The sequence below is a fragment of the Parasteatoda tepidariorum genome, chromosome 4 (genome assembly GCF_043381705.1).
Source record: "Parasteatoda tepidariorum isolate YZ-2023 chromosome 4, CAS_Ptep_4.0, whole genome shotgun sequence".
Classification (NCBI taxonomy): Eukaryota; Metazoa; Arthropoda; class Arachnida; order Araneae; family Theridiidae; genus Parasteatoda; species Parasteatoda tepidariorum.
The window spans coordinates 6,576,507-6,602,010 of record NC_092207.1 but is presented as its reverse complement, the minus strand read 5'-3'; the positions used below and the strand labels follow the sequence as shown (position 1 = coordinate 6,602,010).

General features: G+C 27.8%; 1 protein-coding gene across 2 annotated transcripts in view; it reads left to right on the top strand.

Moving 5' to 3' along the window:
• The first annotated feature begins 1,890 nt into the window (after positions 1-1,890).
• The window catches only part of LOC107450370 (condensin-2 complex subunit G2), a 41,007-nt gene continuing 17,393 nt past the window's right edge, over positions 1,891-25,504 (top strand). The window contains exons 1-14 of one of the 2 annotated variants that reach the window (XM_071179385.1): positions 1,891-2,134; positions 4,227-4,311; positions 8,547-8,693; positions 9,963-10,077; positions 12,786-12,946; positions 13,815-13,955; positions 16,749-16,843; positions 19,524-19,605; positions 19,682-19,765; positions 19,856-19,948; positions 20,035-20,160; positions 20,951-21,046; positions 21,128-21,211; positions 23,381-23,533. In XM_071179385.1, the coding sequence (XP_071035486.1) occupies positions 4,228-4,311; positions 8,547-8,693; positions 9,963-10,077; positions 12,786-12,946; positions 13,815-13,955; positions 16,749-16,843; positions 19,524-19,605; positions 19,682-19,765; positions 19,856-19,948; positions 20,035-20,160; positions 20,951-21,046; positions 21,128-21,211; positions 23,381-23,533 (1,461 nt within the window). In that variant the 5' untranslated portion in view covers positions 1,891-2,134; position 4,227. Of the gene's footprint in view, positions 2,675-4,226; positions 4,312-8,546; positions 8,694-9,962; positions 10,078-12,785; positions 12,947-13,814; positions 13,956-16,748; positions 16,844-19,523; positions 19,606-19,681; positions 19,766-19,855; positions 19,949-20,034; positions 20,161-20,950; positions 21,047-21,127; positions 21,212-23,380; positions 23,534-25,504 lie in introns of both variants that reach the window. The other variant, XM_016066138.3, reaches the window with a different exon arrangement.

Below are 25,504 nucleotides of genomic sequence, written 5' to 3'. Positions count from 1 at the left end.
ATTTTTTTGGTATATTTTTTTGATATTTTTACGTGAATCAAGTGTTCTGTATATAAAAAAAAACTATTTTTTCTTTGGGAAATAGCGAATAATAGCTAATAAACGGATAAATTTCGGATAATTTTTATTTACATATTTATTTTAATTTATATTATTTTTTAACTTCCTTTCAATATTTTAAAGCGAATAAAGTGTTCTATAAGTGAAAAAAAAATATTTGTCATTGTTAAAGAGCGAATAATGGCTGAAAAAGAGACTGAAGTCATATCAGAAGGCACGCACACATCACACCCCTTAACTCCCTATGGATGGTGTTTTCTACACTAGGGAGCGCTGCAAGCTCGGGACTGCCTAAATTTCCGGGTTACTGTTTTAGTTGTGTTTCAAAGCCATTTGGCATCATTGTGTTTTGAGATTCTTGCAAACAATGCATTTGATTACTTATTACTTATGTTTACAATGCTAACAATACTGTTTACAATACTAAAAGTGTTAACACTAACGTAATATGGTGCACAGTTTGCAACACGAATAAACAGTAATGAACAAATGGAAAGAGGTCAAATCAAGACTGCCAAAAAAGCGAGTTTTTCAAAATCTAGCAACCATGTCACCTTTTTTAATAATAAATAACAAAATAACTGAGACAAATTTTCACTCCAAACTCCCCAGAATTACATAATAACATTAATATCTTATGAAATACGGCTGATTTGAGCTCAGAAATTATCTAGTTTATTTCTTTTACCTAAAACAAAATTATCCGTTTGAAAACATCGCCTATCAGAATAACATGTAGTAAGCAGCTGCAAACTTTTTAACCGGAACTAGAGTAGAGCCCGAACTCGAGATTGTTATTGTTTACATTTCTATTGAAAACACCATCCATAATATTAACCTATAAATTTCAATCTCCGCCCAAAATTAGAGTTTAATATATCGAACAATTGTGACAAAGGATTTTTTATAGACTAATTAGTGGGCCCACAATGGGCTAAAATAAGTTTTGTTTACAAACCGGGAGAAGGTGTTTTAAGCTAAATATTCTCGGGGCAGGCATGTGAAGCATGGCACAGTTGGTAAAGCTGTGTGGCAAGTTAGATTTGCTGTCCCGGGGGCAGTGTTGCCAAGTGCTGATAACCGTTCACCCCCAGATGGCGTTGTAAAATCCCCTAAATTTTTTAAAAAAAACCCAAAATTCTAAACTTAATGTATAAGTATTAAAAAATAGTACAAAAGTTAAGTAATGTATATAAAACATTGGTTTAATACTTTTTAGTATTTTATAATTAACAAATTAATAATGTGCTGATAATTAAAAACAATGATGAACAATTGCACCATTAATTTACCTTTAAACTGCTTTTCGTGTTCCCAATCTTTCTTGTAGTTTTGTACATACTTCTTTTTTTCTTTATCCTTTGGCATTGTTTTTAAACCATGCACATCAAAAATTTTATATAATATGAATTCAAATTCTCCAAACGTACAGTATGATTGAGCTAGGTAATAACTTACTACATTCAACAAAGGGGTTAAGTTCTAAAATTAAATCTTAATCTTTTTGTTTTGGTTTAACATATTGATTTTCATATTACCATCTCACACATTCAGTTTTAAAACTTGATATTTGAGCGTAACCAAAATGAAACTAGTAAAATTCACAAATAACCCTAAAACAAACCCCTAAAAACAAATTCCCCTAAAATACCCATTGAAGATTAAAAAAAATCTCCCTAAATTTAGGGGGGGAACCCCTAATCTGGCAACACTGCTCCTGTATCTGAATAATGCATTTGGCACACATCCTGTTTTCTGCCGACCGCGATCAAAGGAGCGTGAATTGCATGCAGTGAGAACGGGGTCTTTAAAATACATCAATGCCCACGTATAACTTTCTATATACATTTAAATTGGTGGCAACAATTTTCGTTCTATTTGTATTTATATTTTCGTTGTTTAAAAAAGGAATTTCGCGCGCGATTTCTTGTAATTGTTTATAAAAAAAAATTCCTTTTATAATGAAGAACCTTTATTATTTATTATATGATATTTAATTTTATTTTGAAAAATCTTTTAAGTTTCTGGAAGACCTAGCTGATTTTTTTATTTTTGAAGGTTTAAAAGAAGTCAAGTAATGATCATTTCTGAAAAAATGATTAACTATCAAAATTATATTTATTCTGTTACTTTACTTTTTCCTATTACAATTGTTTATCCGGTCTCTCTGTCGCATCAATGATAATTGTGATCTTTTATATGATTTAAATCGTTAGAGGCCAATGACGTCTCTTAATGAATTCTGACCTATATACAATGTACATTTAATAAGAAATTTGTTATATTATGATCTTTTATAAAGCTGAATAATTTACTATTATCATGTCGCTGACCTATTAGTCTTACAATTTTAAGTGATAATTGAACAATTTTGAGTGATGTAAAAGTTCATTGCTCCCTGCAATACGCGAAACCAACAATTGATTCAACTTTATTCATTTATTACAGATAGAAACTTCTTGATTTTTAATACATGCTTAGTTTATAAATCTTACAGCGTTTGGAGGCGTGAAGTTTTAAACTGATTATTAAGCAATCTAAGCCAAATTTCATATCCATTGAATTAAAGTACTTAGCATTTTTAATTTGTAATGATTGAGGCCTTGAATAAACAGTAAGTACCCATAATTTTAAATAGGTAAACATATTAATTACCTTTTATGTATAGTTAATGTTCATGGTAATTTAAAATTTCGAAGGATCACTTATTTATAAATGATGTCTTCAAACAATTTACAAATAAACTATTTTCCCCTTAGTGATTTAAGTTTTAGAGTATTTCTATGTTTGTGTTGATTGCAATCGTCAAAACGCCACTTGTGTTTTTTTACTTGCAAATCAAATTATAATTCCATAGAAAAATAATATGTCATCACAAAGTTCTTTTGCAGTTGTAAGTAAAATTTGTACAGAATTACGAGCAGGGCTCACATTAAGGACTTCAAATTAGCAGCCACTAAGTTAGCCAGATTTCGAAAGTCTTATCCCTAAGCAAATCTTAATTATTTTTGATTAATTTTTTCCCCATGGAAATCTGCAAATCAAAATACAAATTTACTTTATTTTGTAGTAATCTATGAAATGCAAATCCAAATCAAGAGTCATTTTATAGTAGGGGAAGAGTAACCGAGTAATCAATAGGGAAAAAGGATGGAAAATTTAATGTTTTATTGTCTTTGAGGAAAAGAAATAAAAATAGGATTGGGTTGATTTTTGATAAAGTCTTACAACTGAGCAGTAATAAAATTATAAACCTGAAACAACTTTTGATATTATTTTTAGATTTTGACTTTCTTTTTAATATATTTCATTTTAAATAAAACATTTCTTTTAAGTCTTTTATTTTTTTAATCAAAGAAGTTATACTGTCACGATTGTAATCATTCGGTAGAAAAAAGATGGTGGTTAGAAGATAAGTTATTTGAGTAATTTAATTCTGTTTTGTTGGTTTTTATACTAATCACGAATATTTTTTTTATGGAAATTTTGACCGGGAATCTTAGCACATTCTTTGCTAGCCGCATGGAAGTCTCGTTGAAAAGTAGTTATCGACAAAGATAAAGTCAAAGTTAAAATTTCTTATTTTATTACCCATTTTAATTTTTATATTTTACAATGAGATTATTTTAATAAACGATATGTTATTTTTATGAGAAAGCATAATTTCTGCGAAAGTAATTGTAATATACATCTAACCACCCCTTGTGATGTATTTCACGGAATGATTAGTCTGTCAATGTATTTTACGCGAATTTCTGTAATCGAATAAAAAAGACAAGGTTTGTTCGGAAAAATTCACGTTCATGTATTTTCAGGATCGAGGTTATATTTTTCTTTTTGATTGAAAAAATCGTTTGCCTATACTTTCAAGAAAACTCAATTTGATGTGCCAAACTACTTACGATTTTATCGCATTTGGCAAGGGGGCTTAAGCAAGCTTGACACGAGCCCTGAATGAGTTTCTTTAAAAATGTGCATTTTTTAATAGTTGCTGCTCACAACATAGTGTTAGATGAAATTTGTCATTCTTAATTCTATTAAAATTCTCTTTTCTAAAAAATTCCATGGCTTCTTTGTAGGCACTTTGCACTGATTTATTTTCAAGACTTTGTTTAAAAAGAAAGGTTTTCATTATTGTTTTTTTATATTATATAATTCTTTTTTAGAATGCCTGTTAAAACTGTAGAGGAATCCAAAGTTGATGTGGAAAACATAAATGAACAGAAGATTGTTGAATTGGCGTTTAAAAACGTAAGCTTGTTTCTTTGTAGTTTCTGTATGAAAAGCATACTCCTGATTATCTGTTATGAGATTTCATTTGATACGTAAGAAAAATTTACCAAAACACGCTTGCACAATCATGAATTGTATCTTTGTTTCTGGCACATATAATAATAATAACAAAAACTAAACTCTAATTTTAATATTATTGTGGGCTTGTTTTTAACTTGTATAAAATATAAATTTTGAAATAAAAAATCTAAATGGGGTATGTTTACTCATATTCATAGGGAGATTATATTATTCATAGGGAGAGGATACAATTTTTTATTCAGCTGGGTAATCAGTTGTATGGACTAAATTCTATTTTTTAGTTTTTCTGTATGAGTAACTTCTTATAAATTTTTCTTTTCGATTGTTTGATGATGTTACACATCATTCAGATAATTCTGTGGCAGAATTTTTTTGGGCTTTCTGCGACCTACCTCTAATTCTAATATCTTTCTGCAAGATACTTGTAAAAATAACAAATATACATGTTACTAAATTAAAGTAACAAAAGCATCAACTTCTCAGATCAAATAAAATAATTTTTTAATTAAGTATGTAATATTTTTTTATTCTAATATTATAGGCTATATTCTCCCATTTTGTAGGGGGAAAACACACAAATTATTTCCTTTTTCACATTTTGTAAATCATCATCTCATTAAAAAGAAAATATATATATTTTTTTTTAAATCATGAAATCCGTAGCAGTAAATTGGACTCTTCAAAAAAGGGTTACTAGATGCGCGTTTTCATTTCGAGATTCAGTTGTTGTAATAAATAATATCATATTAAAAATATCTGATTTTAAACTATGTTGAAATCAATAGTAATTAACTGCATTTAAAAAAAATTATAACATGAAATTTTCTGCAGAAAAGAAGACCAAATTTTTTACTTCATTAATCTTTATTTCTCATTGTTCTCAAATGAGAATAGAAAAAGCATTTTTTCCACTTGTATGTGCGAGAAAGGCATCTTTTGAATATAATTCTGAAGTGATGATAAAATCTTTCTGCAAGAACGTTCTGCGACAATGTCACTGTGTTACCACGATACTGTCACAAGGATTAAATACATAACTGTTAACTGTTATGTAATTCTGATTCTTGTGAACTGTTGCAATATATCTTTCATAAAACTTAACTTGACATTTTTTATCATGTATCATTCTCAAAGTTTGCATGTTTATATTTTACATTACGGTTACAGTTTAAGTAGTCTAATACATTTTAACATTAAATTTTGAGCTCCTTTATGTCATAAATTTACGTTCTTTTATATTAAACTGATGGTTATGATCTATTATTTATTGTAGAGAAAGATAGTCTGTTTATTAATTTTTCCTAGGAATTACTTATATCAAGCTATACTACTATAGCTTGAAAATCAAGCTATACTCTATAAACTCTTTTTTAATAAATCTAGTATAATTTAAATGCATAATTTACTTTTGTTTATATATATTTTAATTCTTAATTAACAGATGTATTTAAATTCAATTTATTTATTGTTATTCTATTAAAAATGTAGTTAAAATTTGTTACATTATTACAATGTATCACATGTCCAATATTGCAAAAATATTTTATAGTAGTTAATGCAGTGATTCTCAACCACTGTGCCGCGGCACTTTTGTATGCCGCCAACTATTAGAAATGATACAATAAAAATTATAATGCTTTTTTTATTATGAGTAAAGTTTAAATTAAAGAAAAGTGTATATATATACTTTTTTATAATTTTTTCACGCTTTAACCACGTGAACATCTTTGTCGGCGATTGTCTTGTCTCTGACAATTTTAAAATAAGATGGAAGTATATAAATTGTATATGACACACAATTTTAAAAAATAGTGTAAGAGCTAATCATTAAAGTAAGTTATGCAATTAACTATGTGGGGCCCTTCATGGACACACTGAGTCCTCAAGATATTGGGTAGCAAGGAAACTTTTAAGGCAATGACTTCGGTCTTCTTTCTTTGTTATCCTACGTACATTTGTTTCTCGTTATTTATTTCATCTTTCTATTTGTACCTTTTGCCTTGCCATTAGTAATAAAATAAAAAAGTTATGCAATTAATAAACAAATTAACAAAGGATAACTAAAAAACAAATATATAAAAAGCAAATTAACAAAGGATAACTAACAAAAATTAAGCTAACAATTAATAATTAGCAAAAAAACTAGTTAACAAGAAATCACAAAAAAATAACAGTTAATGTAAAAAAAAACTAACAGTTAATAACTATAGAAAACAAGCTAACAATTAATAACTAGCAAAAAACTAAGTAACTGTTACTAACTAATAAAAAATTAGTCGAAAGAAATAATTAATCCCTTAATAAATGTGCTTTTGTAGTACATATTATTTTATTTCACATTCAAAATTATTATCACAAACTACTTAACACAGTGTAAAATGGGTAATTAACCAACTTTTAATCTAATTTTTTTCATTGTGTGCCGTCAAATTTTGAAATCGTTAAAAGTGTGCCGCAACAAAAAAAAGGTTGAGAATCACTGAGTTAATGTGTCGAAAACAATCACTACCTACTGCAAGTTATATTGCAGGACTTTGATTTAAAAGACGTTTTCATGTCTTTAAATTGCAGAAGTTTTAATTTCTTAAAATAAAACCTTGGCTTTGCAAGAATGTTGTAAATAATTTTAGTTTTTATTTACAAACATCTTTTACTGCAAAAAAGAAATTCAGGTTGTCTACTGATCAAGAAAATCACAGATTTGAAAAAAAGGTTGCGAAAGTTCTGAAAACGTCAGGACTTTTCAAACGAAGGAACTCATTTTTTCTTTTCAAGCGCTGCCAAAAATGTCTTGATAATATTGCTGTGTGCCGTAATAGCATTACATTAATAATATTTGAATATGAAAATGGCCAAAAACCGAAAAATAACTGCGAAGAAAAAAAAGCAATCTGAACAGAATGTAAATTTATGATGGAATCTTAACAAACTGAGTAGTTAAAAGTAATACCCCGGAATTCAAATTCACATGTTGTAATAACATCGTATTAAAAACATCAACATTTGAAAGCTCTGTGAAAATGGCCAAAAAATGATAAACAATGTGAATGTACGATGGAGTTGTTAGAAACTGCGCTTGTCAGAAAGTGATGACTCAAATTTGATAATTTTAGCACATCGTATCAAAAATATCTCAATATTTTATTTATTTATTTATTTTTCTTAAGAAAAGAAGAAAACACTTGGAAAAAGCTAAAAAGAATTATATATAACCATTGGTTAGGTCTGCAAACAACCTCGATTTATTTATCTTTTCTTATTTAATCTTTTTTTTTTATAGTGGTTACCAAAAAAAATATGACCAACTTTTTTTTACTAACTTTAATCTGGCAACATTGATTTAAACCCCATTAAAAATGGAGAAATTCCTTCTGTTGTTATAGGCAGGGTATCTGCGTGCCTGAAAAGTCATGGATTTTGTTATTGAACAAAATTTGTCATGAAATGTCATGATTTTTACTATTTTTTTTTTAAAAAAAATCATGAAATGTCATGCGCTTAGGTTGCCAAAAAATCTAATTTTTAAAATGGAATTTTTCCCCCTTCCCAATTTTACAGTGTTCCGAGGCTCCAAATATCTAAATTTGTATCAAAATCCCCACTCATAGCCACATTCTATTGAAATATAAAATGTTTTTATCCTGTTCTTTAAAAATTATGGTGTTCTTTCAAAAAATGAAAAAAAGAACATTTTTGGGACAAATTAACTTTTAATCTTCTGTGATTTCAGAATTTTTTTTATTTTTTTATTATTATTTTTTTTTTATATATATAAATTTAAAATTCTAGTCTAGGCTTTTTATATTACACTTACTTTAAAGAAGAAATAAAGCAGCTTTAAATAACTACATATATCTGACAGTATTTAGTTATTTGCTTTCATATTTTTTTCCCAGCTATTTTATTGCTTCAACTCTTTCGTTGTTCTGTTTTAAGTAAATAAATATGAAGATGCAGAGTTTTGGTTATACTTATCATTTCAATTAATGTTATTATAATGCTTTTTTAAATTTATTGTTGTGTTTTTCTGGAGATAATAGTAACTTTGGTAAGTTGTGAAAAGTTTTTTGAATTATTCATGGAAAGTCATGGATTTGAAAATCTAAAATGTAGCAGATACCCTGTATATTATATAAACCCTTCTTTCATAGAGATGTCTTCTCTTATTGTAGAAATCAAAGAAATCTCCCTTCACCTTCAAAGATATGTTGATGCAATTAAGTGATGAAGAAGTTGATAAAATGTGGGAGCAGTTCTGTCAAATAATTATGAAACAATATGAAAGTATTTTGAAGAATGACAACGAATCTCCTAAGAAGGTAACAATATGCTTTTTGCTGGATTTACGTCTCTTGATTTTTAAAAAAAAGCATTCTAATTGTTTTATTTTTCAAAAAATAGTCATTGATATAAGTCTAAAATATTTTTAAATAATATTTATGTATTTTCATATTTTATTATGTATATGTTACCGGTAAAGTTTGAAATCCGGCATTCTATAGAATGTCTAGGCATTGTATATAATGCCTAAAACTTGATGCAGTAGGTTAATTTCTTATTTTTTATATGAAAATTTTGTTTCCCTTAATAAGAAAGATATAAGTTATGTTTTTACAACTTTCATTTTTCTCTGCACATTTTGAATAACGTTTCTATTTTTGAGAAATGCACATCATTTACATACTAACCTCATCGGGACAATTTTTTTTTTCATTCTTTGTCTAAATAGCATTTGTCTATAAAATGCTTAAGTATTATATACAATGCCTTGGGAAAGTATGTAATACTTCTCATATTTCATGCCTTTCCTTAAAACAGGCGGCATTATACACAATGCCTAGACATTCTATAGAATGCAGCGTTTCATACTTTGCCGGTAACATATACATCTTTTTCTCTTATATATCTGGGCAATTCTGTTGTAAGAGTCAAACAGTTATAGCTAAAATAAAAAAGATTATTCTAACTATGTATAAAAATCTAATAATGGTGTCACAGTTTTCTCTTAATGTCGGTACATTTTTCTTCCCAGAAAATTACGTAGTAGGATCCAGTTTGTCTGCAATTATTTTACATATTTTTTTAAACGTCATCAGCATAAAATTAACATAAAGGTATTGTTTTCCTGTAAAGTATTTTGTTTTTGTAAGCTTTAAAATTGCTTATTACTTAAAAATACATATTGCACCTCATCGGTTTTTCTCAGTTTAAAAAAAAAGAAATGAAAGAATGCATCATTAATGCTCATGCTCATTTATAATGAAATAATGCTCTCTTTTTTTCTGTATTATTTACAGTTTTTTTTTTTTTTTTTTTTTTTTTTTTTTTTGAAAATTGAGAATAAATACAAATACGGAGCTATAAAACATCTTCTCCACAAAATTGAAAGAAAAAAAAAGGGATGAAAAAATTTCATCATGAGTTACCTAAAAACATTAATTAACCCCTATGAATTTAGAATTTTATTTTTAGAAAACTATCTATTATTTTTTTAAAATAAAACTATGCTTACATGTATTTTGTACAGTTTGTTATGTCACAGTACTCATTGTTATTATGTCACCTACATTTTTTTTTTCTTTTGCTAGTTATATCAAGAGATCAGCCAAGTTATTCAAGCTGTTATAGATACTGCTCATGTAATGCTGGCAGAAAATATACCTATACCAAAGGAATTTCTTCATTTAGTTGTATTTTTGAATGGTATTTATTTAAAAAATAATCTTTAATTTAAAATATGTACTATGTTATATGTAGCAAATTTTCAAAAGTTTATATACTCACAAGAAGCACAATACTTCAAAAAAGTTTTTACAGGGTACCTGGAAAGTCATGGATTTCGATACTGAACAAAATTTGTCATGATTTTAACTATTGTTTAAAAAAAATAATGGAAAGTCATGGATTTAGGTCACCAAATTTCACCCCCCCCCCAAATTTCTTGCTCCAAATATCTGAATTTGCAACAAAATCCCCACTCACAATCATATTTTATTAAAATATAAAATGCTTTTATTGTGTTCTTTAGAAATTATGGTGTTTTTTCAAAAAATAAACGAAAGAATATTTCTAGAGCGAAATATCTTTTAAACTTCTTTGATTTAAACTTTTTTTTTTATCTATTTATAACTCTAGCTGAAGCAAGCCAGTCATTGGCAAATTTTTTTGTAATTCCGAAATGAAAACAGAAAATTCAGGAGTATTTCTTTTCTTTCCGATGAAGAGGAAAAGTATCTTTATAATATAATTCTGCAAAGAAAAGAAAAAAAGCTATTCGCTTTTGTATTTTTTTTTCAACTATTTTTTTATTGCTTCAACCTTTTCTTTACTTAATTTTTTGGATTTAAAATCTATAAATATGAAGATGCAGGTTATAATAATTTTGGTTCTACCTATCATTTCAATTAATGTTGTTATAATGCTTTTTTTACTTTTGTTGTGTTTTTGTCAGAGAAAATAGTAACTTCGTTAAATCATGAAAAATTCTTGGAATTAATCATGGAAAGTCAATGAATTTGAAAATCTAAACTGAAGCAGATACTCTTTTCAAAAGTTTTTATTTTGTTTACTATTTCCACTAATTTTAAACATTATATTTTGCATTATTTTAAGTGTAAAAAACTAGATGTGTAGCTAATTATTAATGCATTTTCTTTCCCGAAGGAATACAGATCTTAAAATGTTTATTACACTTTTACATGAAATTTTTGTGATGTAAGAGTATTTGTTTATTTTTTGTATTAGTAATATATATCAAATTTATCCTCCTGGTGTCAATTTATAAAACAGTAAGATATGTTTAGAAACTCTTTACAAAAATGCAGTCCTCAAAAAAGGACTTTTCCCAAAATTCCTAACTAAATAAATAAAACAAACAATTAGTAGAAGTAGCTGTGGAAAAATAAATTTTAATATTTTCAGTAATAATAATAAGTTCTGAAAATTATGTTGATGTTTCTTTACTTTATTTTGCCACCTTTTTTAATAGAGCATTCATTTTTTTGGAAAAAAGGGAAGAATTTATATTGACCACTGCTCTCAAGTATTTTAATGTCTAGTTCCACCCAAAAGCACAAAGTTCAAAATGCTCTTTGTTCCTAAATTAGTGTGCAAAAGTAATTTTTTAAAAAAGTTAAACAAGTTTGAAATAATAGTCAGATGTTTATTCAAGTAATTTTTAAAAAAAATCGTTACTATTTGACTACAGTTATTTACATAATCACTTAACAGATTTTCACACAGTATATTTCCTATTTACAAAAATTATGTCGTTTATTTGACAACTGTAAACTCTTTTTAATCCTGTGTTGAAGTACAAAAACAACATCAGGGGTCTGTTTAGAAGAAATTTGGGTCCGTTAACGAACCCTTCACAAAATATTTTAGCTTAAAACCGGACCCTTCACAAAATTATTTATCTTTTAATCAGACCCTTCACGAATTTGTTTATCTTCATTATTGTTTTGTTAATCGAATAAACCCTTCCCAGGAAGGGGGGGGAAGACAGATGTAAATGGACTAAATTTTGTCTTCTGCAGACGGTTCTTCCTTTATTTGTCCGAAATGAATATTCTGTGTTCAGCAGTATAGGCTAAATACCAAATACAGTAGGAAACCGATTATCCGGAACGATCGGGACCATCGCTATTCCGGATAACTGATTTTTCCGGTTTTCTGAATAGCTGCAAAAAGCCGTTTTTTTTTATTGCTAACCCAACTAAAGAAAAAAATATTTGAATATAATCTTAAAGCGAAGAAAAAGCGATGAAGTAATACACTAATGATTATTTCCAAAATGATGGTAAGGTAAACATCGTTCAAAAAAGAAGGAAAAATTCTAAAATCTTATGAGGAAAAAAAATTTTTTTTTTAAAAATGGCGGGAAAATTTACCGAATTTCGTTCCGGTTTTTTGGTTTTCCGGTTTTCTGATTTCCGGATAACGGGTTCTATACTGTATTTATGTGTTGCATCTCTAATTTAGTAGCTGCAATTGCTGTTTATTTTTTAAAATTTAATTTTTTTAATTATAATTTTACAGTGTTGAGCATAATCTTGTATGTCTTTACAATTTAAAAACTCGTTGAAAAAGTTTTATTTACAATAACGGACCCTATTTGCAAAAATTCACAAAAGCCCTTTCCAGGACCCTGGTTGAAAGAATGTGATTTAAAGTTTTTTTTCTATTCACAAATTACGAGTAATTTTTTCACAATTTTGCAAAAACGGACCTTTCACAAAGTGTCTGGACAGACCCCTGAACATGAAAATCAATTCATAAAACAGGTAATTCAACAGTTGATTCTCTCGAGTTTATTGCACTTCAGAATGAACTAATTTCATTTTCTTTTAATATTGCTATTATGTTGTTAAAACTACTTCAGTGAATGAATGAATGTTATGTTATTTCAGGAATCCTACTGAGCATTCCCAGTCACCTGGAAAGCTTGAAAAATAATATATCCTATCTCTGTGAAAGAATGTATTCTATGAACTACATCGACAAGAGTGAGATTCTTGTTTCAAACTCACTCATATATTTGCTCAGGCGATCTACAAGTCCTAAAGCAGCAGTATGTTTGTTTGTTTTTTGCATATATTCTACATACTCCTGTGGCAGAATTTTTTTGAGCTATCTGCGACAAAAATCTCTATCACTAATATCTTTCTGCAAGATACTTTGAATAATGTTACATATATGTTACATATTTAAAATAACAAAAGCAATGTGCTTACAAAAAAAAACTACATGATTTTTTTAATAAAACATGTAATAATTTTTTATTCTAATATTATGGGTGATATTCTCTATTTCGTAGGGGGAGGCACACAAATTATTTTCTTCGCATTTTGTAAATAATAATGCCAATAAAAAATATCATGAAAGACGTAGTAGTAATTGCTGAAAAAAAGATCGGTAACAAAATTACACGAATCGGGCTCCTCAAATGCATGTTTCCTTTTGAGATTATGTTGCTTTAATAAATAGTAATATAGCATAAGAAATATCGGATTTAAGAACTATGGAGAAATCAATAGCAATATCCACCAAAAATTCGATATTAGTAAATGCTGAAATGGACGATTCGAATTTTCCATACTGTTTTAAATATACTGGGATATTTAAAATTCGCGTGAAAATAAATATTTGCTGAAAATACAATCGAAACATTGCATCGATTTGCTATTCTTTCATCATAAATTGAGCGTGTCAAAGAGTGATTACCTAAATGCATGACTCAAATATTATATGTAAATTTCTGTAGAAAATAAATATTTGTTATTTTTAAAAGAAAAATCTTTTTGCAAGAACTCCATACCGTTCTGCGACAATGCCGCCATGTTGCTACGATTCTGCTACGGGTTGTTTTTGTTTCATTTATATTTACTCTCTGTAAGAGCATTATATATTTTTGAAAATCTTTATTTTGCAATGTTTAGAAAAAGGATGTTAAAAGAATCTATCCTCTGCGTTCACTTATTCCAAAGATTCTCTCCATGGAAACTGTTGATTCAAATGAAGTTTGGGAACTGCTCAAGAAATGTGCTTCATCTCAACTATATCCATCATCCGCCCATGAAGTAATAATTTATTCTATTTTTTTTTTTTTAATTACCTGTTTTTATAAGACTTATCTATTTTAATAATTTTTTTTTTACTACTGACTGCAAACTATCTTATAATTTTCTCAGATTTATATTTCTATTTCTCAGGTTTATATTTATTGCTCAGATATTTCTTTTTCTACTCATATGATCTATTATAATATATTTTTTAGATCAAATATGGAAATGAAGCAATCTGCAATCAAATATTTTTTCTTTTCAGTTTTTTGAATGCGATTTTCAGTACATCAATAATGTTGCCACTGCACTTAAAAACGCAAAAGAAAAGTTATGTAAACAAAGGTTGATCCAGATTTAATTTTTTAAGGCCAATTTTTGTTTTAAAAAATATATTTTTGTGAAAAATAGAGATATTTTTTGTGGAAATTTCTTAATGAGAAACATTCAGTTTTATCAATCAGTACAGGGTGTGTAGCGTTTTTAAAAAGTGCTTAAAGGTGCTTATTTTCGACTTTCGTTTTTTAAAAGCCCTTAAAGGTACCTTTTTCATTGGTTGTTTTTTAAAAGTGCTTAATTTTCCTTTTCCAAAGTGAAATTTTTTTCTTTACCCCATCAATTTTTGACTCTAATTATGCAAAAAGCATGGTTTTCGCAATGTTCTATTCAATGTTTTTATAAATCATTCAACCACAATCTATTTCGACATACCATCGGTCTGTAGCGTCTGAAAGTGCCAATCGTTTTATCAAATACTTGCGAATTCGAATACTGAGCTGGATTTGGTGGGGAGGATTCATGCATTTTGCAAGAGAGATAATCTTTTTAAATAATAGTTAAATTAATTATTTATAATTTTGAATAAAAAATTTTTTACATAATTGTGTAAAGTAATTATAAATTTAAAAAATTGAATGATTCACTCAATATTGAATGTATTTAAAATTGTGCATAAATTGTTTTTATGGTGGCTAATATAATCACGAAAAGAATTCTTTGCCAGAAACTAGTTATTTTATTATGATCATGTAACTATTTTGCATTTTCTTAACATATATATGTGAAGACAACATTGTAAAGGGAAAAAAATTATTAGTGCACATATCCTAATTATAATATTTTTTTAAAGTGCTTAAAAATATTTTTTAAGTGCTTAAAAGGTGCTTATTTTTTGTTGCAAAACTTGACAATAGATTTTTTATTTAGATTTTTTGTAAATATGCATGTGTTTTTCCAATTTTTTTTCTTTGCTTCCTACCTTTTTAGATGATGTTATTACGACATGTGAATTTTGAATTCAAGTTATTACTTTCTAATATGTTCGGTTCATGAATCATGATGATTCTATTGTAAATTCATGTCGCTTAATATAGTTTTTTCAGAAATTATTTATCATTTTTGTGGCCCTTTTTGCATGATTTTTTATATTCCAATGTTTTTATATTATATTTTATTTTCCAGTATTTTTATTTAATATTTTTATACCACAACCTTGAATTGAGTGCAGAATAAAATCTATTTTTAGGGATTCCCTCTAAATCTGCCAAACACGTAAGAATAGAATTTGAAAACCGTTATATGGTTGCTGATGTTTTGATTTCATTAAAATTCGTTATTATTTCTTACACTTTTTTTCCACCAAAACATTTGAATGCGTAAGGCTGAGAAAAAGGGCCTTGTCGTTTAATTTAATCGGTTAATAGCCAGTACATGGGTTCCTTAACTTTTCTAACACACTCAAGATACTCCCCTTTTTCATTGTTTGTTGGGAAGGTTGTAGGGGTGGGGTAACCACACTCTCCAGGCCATTTTCTAAATTTATCAATTTAAATTTACTTCAAGTACTAAAAATTTCTGGATAACCTACTAAAAATTTCCAGAATGAGATTTTCATCTAGAACCAGACCATAGAAATTGATAGTTTGCACTACATTTCTTCTTTTTTTTCCCTTTTTTTTTAAGTTTGGTTTGTTTATTTTACTATTACATCTTATATGTCACCTTATTTGAATTTAAAGGATCTACCAGATCATGACATATGTTAAGTCTGTAATTTTTGCAAGATAACACTGAAATATTACATAGAGAAATTTAGTTGGCAGAATTTTTTTTCTGTGTAGAATCAGCCAATAGCTTCTGTAAAGTTTCAATTGAAAGTAAATGAGAAAATAAACAGGGTGCATAGTGTTTTTAAAAAGTGTTCGAAGGTGCTTATTTTTAATTTACGTTTTCTAAAAGCACTTAAAGGTACTTTTTTATTGGAGGTTTCTAAAAAGTGCTTCATTTTCTATCTTTCAAGCTGAAATTTTTTTTCTTTGCCACATCGATTGTCATCATAACTTTGAAACAAAGCATGATTTTCAGTATTTTCTTTGCACTATTAATCAGAAACTAGTTATTTTATCATGATTATGTTAAGTCTCTAAAAATGTTTTTGCATTTTGTTGATTTTTATGTTTATAAATTAAGAACATTAACTATAGAAGGACAAAATTTTTATTGCTGCACATATTTTAATTATGATTTTTTTTATTTTATTGGAAAGTGATTAAAAATATTTTTTGAAGGCTTAAAAGGAGCTTATTTTTTGTTGAAAAATCTGGCTAAGCACCCTAATAAAGTTTAAATTCTTTGTTTCCTTCCTGGTTACCTACTTTTAAAATTCATTTTTTGTTATTCACCATTATAGTTTTCTAAAATCATTGCATAGGTACTTTAGGTATCCAATTTTGGAAGAGAGCAAAATTAAAATTGTTGTCTGTAAAAAATTTCTGCTTTTAAGTAATGAGTATGAAATTGTATATTTTATAGGGACAAAAGATCCTTTCTTTAGCTCTAACTCTTGATGTTGATCACATAGCAGACATTCATAATGCAATAAAGAAAAGGCTGTCTTCCTGCTCACTGTAAGTATAGCTATTTAACATGCTATTATTGATTTCTTTTAAAAAAATAATGTGCATGTACATAAATCAATTTTGTTAATATTTTTTTTTATTTACAGAACTGTTTTTAAGGCATCTTAAAAGTGCTTTATTCATTTTTGCATACTTTTTGATTTGATAAAGTTTGAATTTTAATATTTTTCTAACAGAATCAGAAGAAAAAAAAGTTCAATGAAATGAAAAAGTGAACTGTTTTTTTTAGCGTTTTCTAATTTATTTCTTATAGCTTTTATTTTTTATTATTTTATTAAACAGAGGTATAACGAGTACCCTGATTTCTCTGAGTGCATTACCTCACTTCTTATATTTTCTTTATAAGCTAGCAGATATACTGATACATAAACTTGGTTTTTATTTTTTTAGTTGATAGAATTAGAGTCTTCATAATACTTAAAATTTAAAAATTATACTTTTTATACCAAAAATCATTTTTTTTTAAATCGCATTCTACTCGACTAAGCAGAAAAAAATACTTAGTAAATATTTCCTTTCTTGTCCGTGTAGCAGGGTTGGGTTTTTGACGTCAAAAAGTGGTTTTTGACATGACAAGGGTATAATACTGGTTTAAACCGTCAAAAACCCGTCAAAAATGTCAAAAACTAAAGTTTGCCAAAAAAAAATATATAAGCTACAAAACTACCAACAGTTGCCATGCATTACATTGAAATTTAATTATACTATAGGTAATCAGCAGGTTTTAAAATATTTTTTAATTAAAATTAAGGTAAAATAACAGATTTAAAATCTCAGAAATTTATATTCAAATGCATGTGCAGAAAAATTTTGCACAAAAATTGTTTAAATATTTATATTTAAAAAAAAAATTTTTTTTTTTTTGATACTTAAGAAAATTAAAAGTTTATTACTATGCATTTTTGACATATAAGGAACATATAACTAATATTTATAAGGAACTTACAAGTTATGTTGTATAAATACAAACTTGATACAAGTGTATAAAAAAAATTTTTTAATGTTATACCGAATATCTTTATTATCCAGTATGTTAATTTGAATTTAAAAGTAGTTATATTTGTGAATAATGATAAATATAATTCATATTGTTTATTATATTTATTTATAATTATTACACTTATCATTTTAAAACAATTTTTACCTCTTAATTTTTTCCCCCACTTGTATTAAGAATACAAATAATGCATATCTTGAAAGCAAGAAGTAATTATTCAACAGCTGAATATTTAGATATTCAACAAAACTATGTATATAGTATTCAGCAAAATGAAATTCACAAGTATTTGGATAAACTAAATTTTCAGCATAGTAAATGAATAGGCTGAATATACTGTAAATCGACACTAACTACTCTGTGTATTTAACAGAAAGCACTTAAATTTGTATTGTCTTATGTTAAAAAGATTATTAAGAAGATTTAAAAGAATATTAAAAAGATTTTTCTTTAAAAGATGTCTAATGTACAAAACTGCTAATGTTTATCTTTAAAAATGTCTAATTTTTAGTATAATCTATACTATACACTAAATTTGGTTATAAATAAATTTCTTAATAATATCACTGCAGATTTTCAATAACACATGAAAATGAATACATAATATTACAAAAGATGTGAGCTTTCAAAAGTACAAGATTTTGGTTACTATTCAAAATATAAGTGTTTCTTCAAAATTTTAAATTTATTTTTTCTAGAACATATTTAGAAACACTATCCTTTATAAAAAATATATAAATTTTATGTATTAATTAAATTTCACATATGAATATAGGTTTTTGACATTTTCGACATTTTTGACAGTGAGGTTTTTGACGTGACGGTTTAAACCATGGTTTAAACTGTCAAAAACTGTCACATGTCAAAAACCTGCCAACCCTGCCGTGTAGCTATGTAAGATGCATAAATAAGTGCAAGTATAAAATTGTGCTTTTTGTACACAAAATTCTTATAATTTCTTTACTATTTATCTCGTGGATTTCTGTATTCTTTAATTTGATTCAGCATAAAACATTTCTTTAGAAATTTTATGTTACTTGTTATGATAGTGCCAGGATAGAAATGTAAAATGTGTACATAAGTATGTGTCAAAAGAAGTACTTTTTATACATAAAAACATTTAAAATTTTTGAATTATTTGTTCTATTGACCTTTGTGTATTCTTATTTAATTCAGTGTAAAAGAATACATAAAAAATACAAAGTTATTTAAGGAAACAAATTTTTGGTATTAATTTTTTTGAAGAAAAAGTCTAATTTCACTAGACTAAAACTGAATAATGTAGACAATGTTAAGTAATTAATTTAATGCTCTGAAAATTCCAAGTATGATGCATTTTGCATGATATTCTTAATTTCAGGCTTTATTTTCCACCCTCTGATATCGAACCAAAAAATTTTGATCTTTTTATGGTGGATAATATAATCTAGAAAAAGTAACTAGTTATTTTATCATATCATGTAAAGTCCTAAAAGTTATTTTACATTTTGTTAATGTATATGGTGCTTAAAAATATTTTTTGAGTTCTTAAAAAGTACTTAAAAGGAGCTTATTTTTTGTTGAAAGATTTGACTAGGCACCCTTTATTTGTATCTTCTTTATTTGACTTAAATACTATTTATATAAATATATATAAACATACATATAAATGACATTTCCTTTTTGTAATAGAGCTCATGCCGCATTTTTTGGAAAAGTATATTATGAAGCCTGGTCTCACGCTGTTAAAACTGAGTCTCTAGACTTGAAAAATGTAACTATTCTTACTTTTTTCAATTTTACGTTTTATTGTATGTCACATTTTCTTAAAAAAAACCATTTTTTTTCAGGCAATTGAAATAACATGCATACAAGATTTGGTTCTATTAGCTGTAACTGATAGAAGAAAATCCATTGTTTTATCTACACAAAAAGTAAATTCTTTTTTATCTTTTACTTTGAATAGAAAATAATTATAATTATTTATCTTTTTATTTATTTATTTAATTTTTTGTTCCTCAAAGGTTTTGGCACAGTTTCATTGTAAGAAGAAAGACATTGATGTATTAAAGATGCTCTATTCTCTGTATCATCCAATACTCTGGCTTCACTTAAAGGTATAATCCAAGTATTATTAGTTATAATAGAATGTAAGAAAGTTTCAAAAAATGATATTTATGGAAATGAATTATTATTTTTATAGAATCCGGATGGTCTTATTCGTGCTAATGCAGCTCAACTTTTTCTGGCAGTCTTCCCGTTGGAGAATCCTGACTTGGATCTTGTCTCTTCTGACCAGGAATTAAATGATCAAATGTTGATGATAAAAGTTAGCTCATATATTACACTGCTTTAAATAAATAGTTTTATTTTTTGCTCGTATTAAAAGGTTCATAATCCTAGTCAAAATTACCAGAATATCTAGATCAACATAGACAGGGGAAGGGGGTTTTATTGATTAGAATTCAAAAATTAAAAGAAAGAAAATGTTTTTCAACGTGGTGCGTAGCGTTTTTAAAAAAGTTCTTATTTTCATTTTTTAAAAGCCTTTAAATGTTATTTTCCCTTTTCGAAAATGGGATTTCTTTTTCTTCACCATGACGATTTTCGCCTCGTATTACGTAAAAGCGTGCTTTTCACTTTTCTGTTCAACGTTTTCACAATTCACTCCATCATAATCTATTTTGGTGAAATGTATCTTGATTGAATGAATATATATTTTGAATAAATACTTGGAAGTTCGCATGTGTGTCTACTGAGCTGGGTTCTTTGAGATTTTTGCACAATCATGTGCAACTCAAACATTTCACCAAACAAACATTTTGCAAGATATTCTCAATTTCAGGCTTCATTTTCCCTATGAAATTGAACCGAAAAATCTCTTGATCATTTATAATGGCTAATGTAATAAAAAAAAAACGTTCTTTGTCAGAAACTAGCTATTTTATCATAGTCATGTAAAGTCTTTGAAAATTATTTTGAATTTTGTTAATGTATATAGTGCTTAAAAGGTGCTTATTTTCTGTTAAAGATTTGACTATGCACTCTGTTATTGTTTTTTTTTTTTTTTTTTTTTTTTTTTTTGTATGCAGGTGAATATATTGTTTTTTTTTCTTCAGGAATTACTTGTTGATGACTATCCAATTGTTCGATGCAGCGCCATTGTTGGACTTTGCCTTGCAATGAGTGTCCATTGGGAGCTGTTTCCTGAAGAAGTATGTAAACTTTCATAGAAATTCAACAACAAAAAGAACTTCATTTTCCAAAAAATTATATTTTTTTGTGATTTTTTTTAGATGCTTAAAACGTATTTCAAAATACTTGTTCAAGATCTAAGTTGTGATTCCTCATCTTCTGACGTTCGTTGTGCCGTTGCGAAGGTATTAAGAACTATTTTTATAAAATTTTCATTAATAAAAATGCTTGTTTCGTGATATATGTAATCTTTACTGTATCAGATCTCCAAACACTTTTTTTATTATTTCCTACCAAGAAATTCCAGTGTTTTGATTTTTTTTTAAAGAAAGTTTGCAACTGAGTGAGAGGGAACAAAATAAAAACTAAACATTTATCATTAAAAAGGATTTAAAAATGACAAATTGCATTTCGTTAAAAATTGCATTTCGAGTTCTGACTGAATATTTTTGTAATGCAAGGCTGCCTATATTAAGTGACCTACATTGAAAGATGTGTGCAATGTAATTAACTTTCGGGGATCCTATGCTACCACTGTCACCAGTTTTTTCTGAAGACTATGTTCACTTTGTTATAGGTTAAATCAGGGTTGCTTCTCCACAGGGAGAATAAGGGAAACCTGAAAAATACAGGGAATTTCAAAATCACCTAACATAACAGGGAATTTTGAGTTTTTCCTTGCAAACTGGAAATTTTAATTCGTTTTTTTGTCTTTCAAAAGTGGTGACTACTCAAGGTGCAATCTATAGGATATTTTTGGATGATATTTCAAGTATACTAAGCTATTTCATTTACTATAGCATTATTTATTTTAAGTATATCCAGCTGTTTCTTTTCCAACTGCATAGCTGGACTAATATAGGTCACTCAAGAACACAATGATTGTGTTTCCTCTTAATATATTGTGTATAATATGTACAGGGAATTTTTTTTCCAGATTTGAGTGACAACCCTGTAAATGGCCTTTAATTATCTTGAATACTTTTACTTAAGAAAAATTTAATACTGTGTGAGTCTACAAGTGCTTGGATTGGTGCCAGGATGTAGAACACAATGTTTCTTGTTTAGTTGTTCATCTTTTTTTTCTTCTTTTTTTTTTAATTACTGCTTAGCATTTTGTTTCTTGCAGATTATTTTTAGTGGGACTACTGTAGCTTCGCAATCGCTGTGCATTACCCAGTATTGAGCACTGTCTATAAAGAAAATTCAAATCTGCATCTGACTTGCGCCAACCATAGTGCTGATGTGAAATATCCTCCGTGGTAGATGGATCATGGGTTAGAGTCCCTTAGCTTTCAGGGTAACCGTGGGAGGTTTTCGTGGTTTTGCTTCCCACTTAATTCAAATAAGGGATAGTTCCAAAAAGTCCTACATGAAGGCAAAATTTCTCCCAATACTTGACCCAGGAGTTTCCTTGTCTTCTGGATTGGGTTCAAAATTGCAAGGCTTCGGAGTTGAATAGTAGTAATAAACCCAGAAAAAAATTGGGTCGGCTGATCAACGATGGTTATAAAAAATAAAATATTAGGAAAATTACATATCATGAAGAGTTTCTTTGATTTGGTTCGCACAACTACCAACTGTTTCTATTAGTCGTATTATTTTAACCTTGTTCTAAAAAGCGTTTTTATGCCAAAATGTTCCAACCTTTCGCTATTTTAAAGCTTTTTTACTTCCATGGTGGTGAGCAACAGGGAAAATAAGTTTTCTATTTCTGGGAAATTGGGGAATTCATTCACTGGTCGGGGGAAATTATAAAAGAGTCCTTCAGTTCTTTCATTGAAGCGCGAAATTGCTTTCTAACTCCCTCTGATTGTGTACCTATTTGTTCTACTCCACTGACCTTGATGCGGAACAGAAAGTTATCTATTCACATAATCACAAAATTGAAATGTGTTAATACAGAGGAGAAAAATATTCTTGCCACAATTTGTTGTAACTGATGTTTCTATCATTAGATTAAAAAAAAGCAGCTGACAATATTTTGAAAATATTATAATATTTTCATTCATTTAAATATTTCAAGAATTTGTGCTGTTATTTCCAATTATTTTTCTTTTATTTACCTGTTTACAACTTGCAATGCCATCTGTTGGAAAGTTTTTGAATTAAAGCAAAAAATGATAAAAATTTATGACCTGTCACACAAATTTGCCGCCAGCATTTTTATTTATTTTTTAACCTTAACTATCAAAATTTCCTATGGAATATTGCAAGCATATGATTTGTCTGTATTTTTACAGAGTTCAATTAGTTTTGACAAGGATTTAGGTTTTATTACGTGTAAAGGATTACAACTTTTGTTATTATGTTCATTGTTTGAAATTTTTTTAACACTTGTGTGAAATTTTCAGGGTTTTAAAGGGCTGCTTGAGAATCCTTTGACTGTGCCTACTTTGCAGAACATCTTACCAAAGTTGAAAAACCTGTTTGATGATATATCTAGCCTTGTTAGAGTGGCTTTCTGTCAATTGCTGCTATGTGTGAAAAGAATTTGGGGCATTAGAGTAAGCGTCTTTATATATGTATATTTGTCTGTGTGTACTCTGGGCTCTTGTTAAAGCACCTGTATTTAAATTGAATGATCAATACTTACAGTCTCATGATTCCTCTCACTTCCTAATATGGTAATGAGCATTGTGAACGATCCATAGTACTCACTGGATAATCAGGATAAACTGCTTTGTGTTACTGAAAATATTCTAGAATTGAGTAGTATTGTAAGATCAAAACTATCTCAGAATCTATGTAATAGGTGTTAATATAGCTGGTTCTTTTTCGTAAGGAGAACAGTAAAAACAATCAAATTATCCAAAATTTGAATTAACTAAATCCTGTTTTTCTTATCTCTCTTACAATGTAAGTTTTTATTCCCCCCAAAAAATAGTCATTAAGTCACTTACCAAGCTAATCACAATGTTCAAAGATTAAAAATGTGATGAAATTAAAAGGGATAAATTTATTTTAGCATATTTCTAATCACAATGTTTTAAACATGGCTGCAATCTCTCTCTCTCTCTCTCTCTTTTTTTTTTTTTTTTTTTTTTTTTTTTTTTTTTTTTTTTAAATAAGTTTTTAATCAAAATTGACTAGCACCGAAAAACCCATTTTAGGTATTCAACTAAGTAAAAATTGGCACTTTCAATGAAAATTTTGTATTTTTTTTTATTTATTATTATCTGTTTTTAAATTTAAATTCATGAGGGAATGAATTTATTTAAATTCATTAAATTTTAATTCATTCCCCCCCCCTCTCAAATTTATGTTATTTTAGTTCTGATTCAGGGCTCCCTCGATCTTAAAAGTCCTTAAAAACTGCTTAATTTTTATTTTGGAAAATAAGGGCCCTTTAAAGTACTTAATTTTCGTTCAAGGTTTTAGCATCACTATGGTTGATAGGAATAATTTTTCAGTTAAATTTTTTTAAACAAAATGTCGTTCTTCTATCACTTATAACTAGACCGTGCATCGAGGATTAAAGCATTTTTGTGAGACAAAAATTAATGTGTGTGGGGGGAGCTACAGGCAAGGGGAAGAAAGCATGTCCTATCATTAATATATTGGTTCTTTAGTTAATATATTCTGCCCTTTGCCTAGAATGATACCCTTTGAGGATAATAAAAAATACAAATCATGAAATCCGTTGTCGAAAAAAAGGTCAACGACGAAATCACGCGAATTGAACTGCTCAAAAAGGGATAATTCAAGTGCGTGTTTCGTTTCAATATTAGGTTGTAGTAATAAATAATATTGTATAAAATATACCGGATTTAAAAACTAACTCTGGAGAAATCAATAGCAATAACTGCCAAAAATTCGATAGAATCATTACCTTAAAAATTAAATGCATGATTGGAATATTGTTTGAAATATATCTGGATATTTAATACCCATGTGAAAATTAATATCAGTAACTACCGAAAATTAAATCGAATCATTATATCCATTTACGATACTATTGAATACACAATTCAATTCACGTGTTCAATTTACGATAAATTGAACGCGTCAAAAAGTGATTATCTAAATGCATGATTCAAATATTACGTGTAAATTTCTGTAGAAAAATTTTTTTTATTGCTTTTCAAAAGAAAAATTATTCTGCAAAAACTGTAATATTCTGCGACAATGTTGCCCTGTCGCTGCGATTCTGCCACGGGGCTTATAGGAATTAAGCAAAATGCTGAGAAAGGAAATATCAGAATTTTTTTTTTTTTTTTAACTAGAATCCATAACAAAAGCTATTTTCTAAAATCTCGAAGAATTAAATAAATTTGTATGATATTTCAATGTGTAATAAGTAACTGTAAATTTATAGAAGGCATAAAATTTTTTTAAAATTCATGATTATACTAAAAATTAAACAGATTTGTAAGGAACAGGGTTTGAAAGATCCCACCCCACCTAGATTTTTTATCGAAAACCTGGGGTTTTGATGTAATTTTTTTTCCCTGAGTACTAAATAAGATAGTATGATT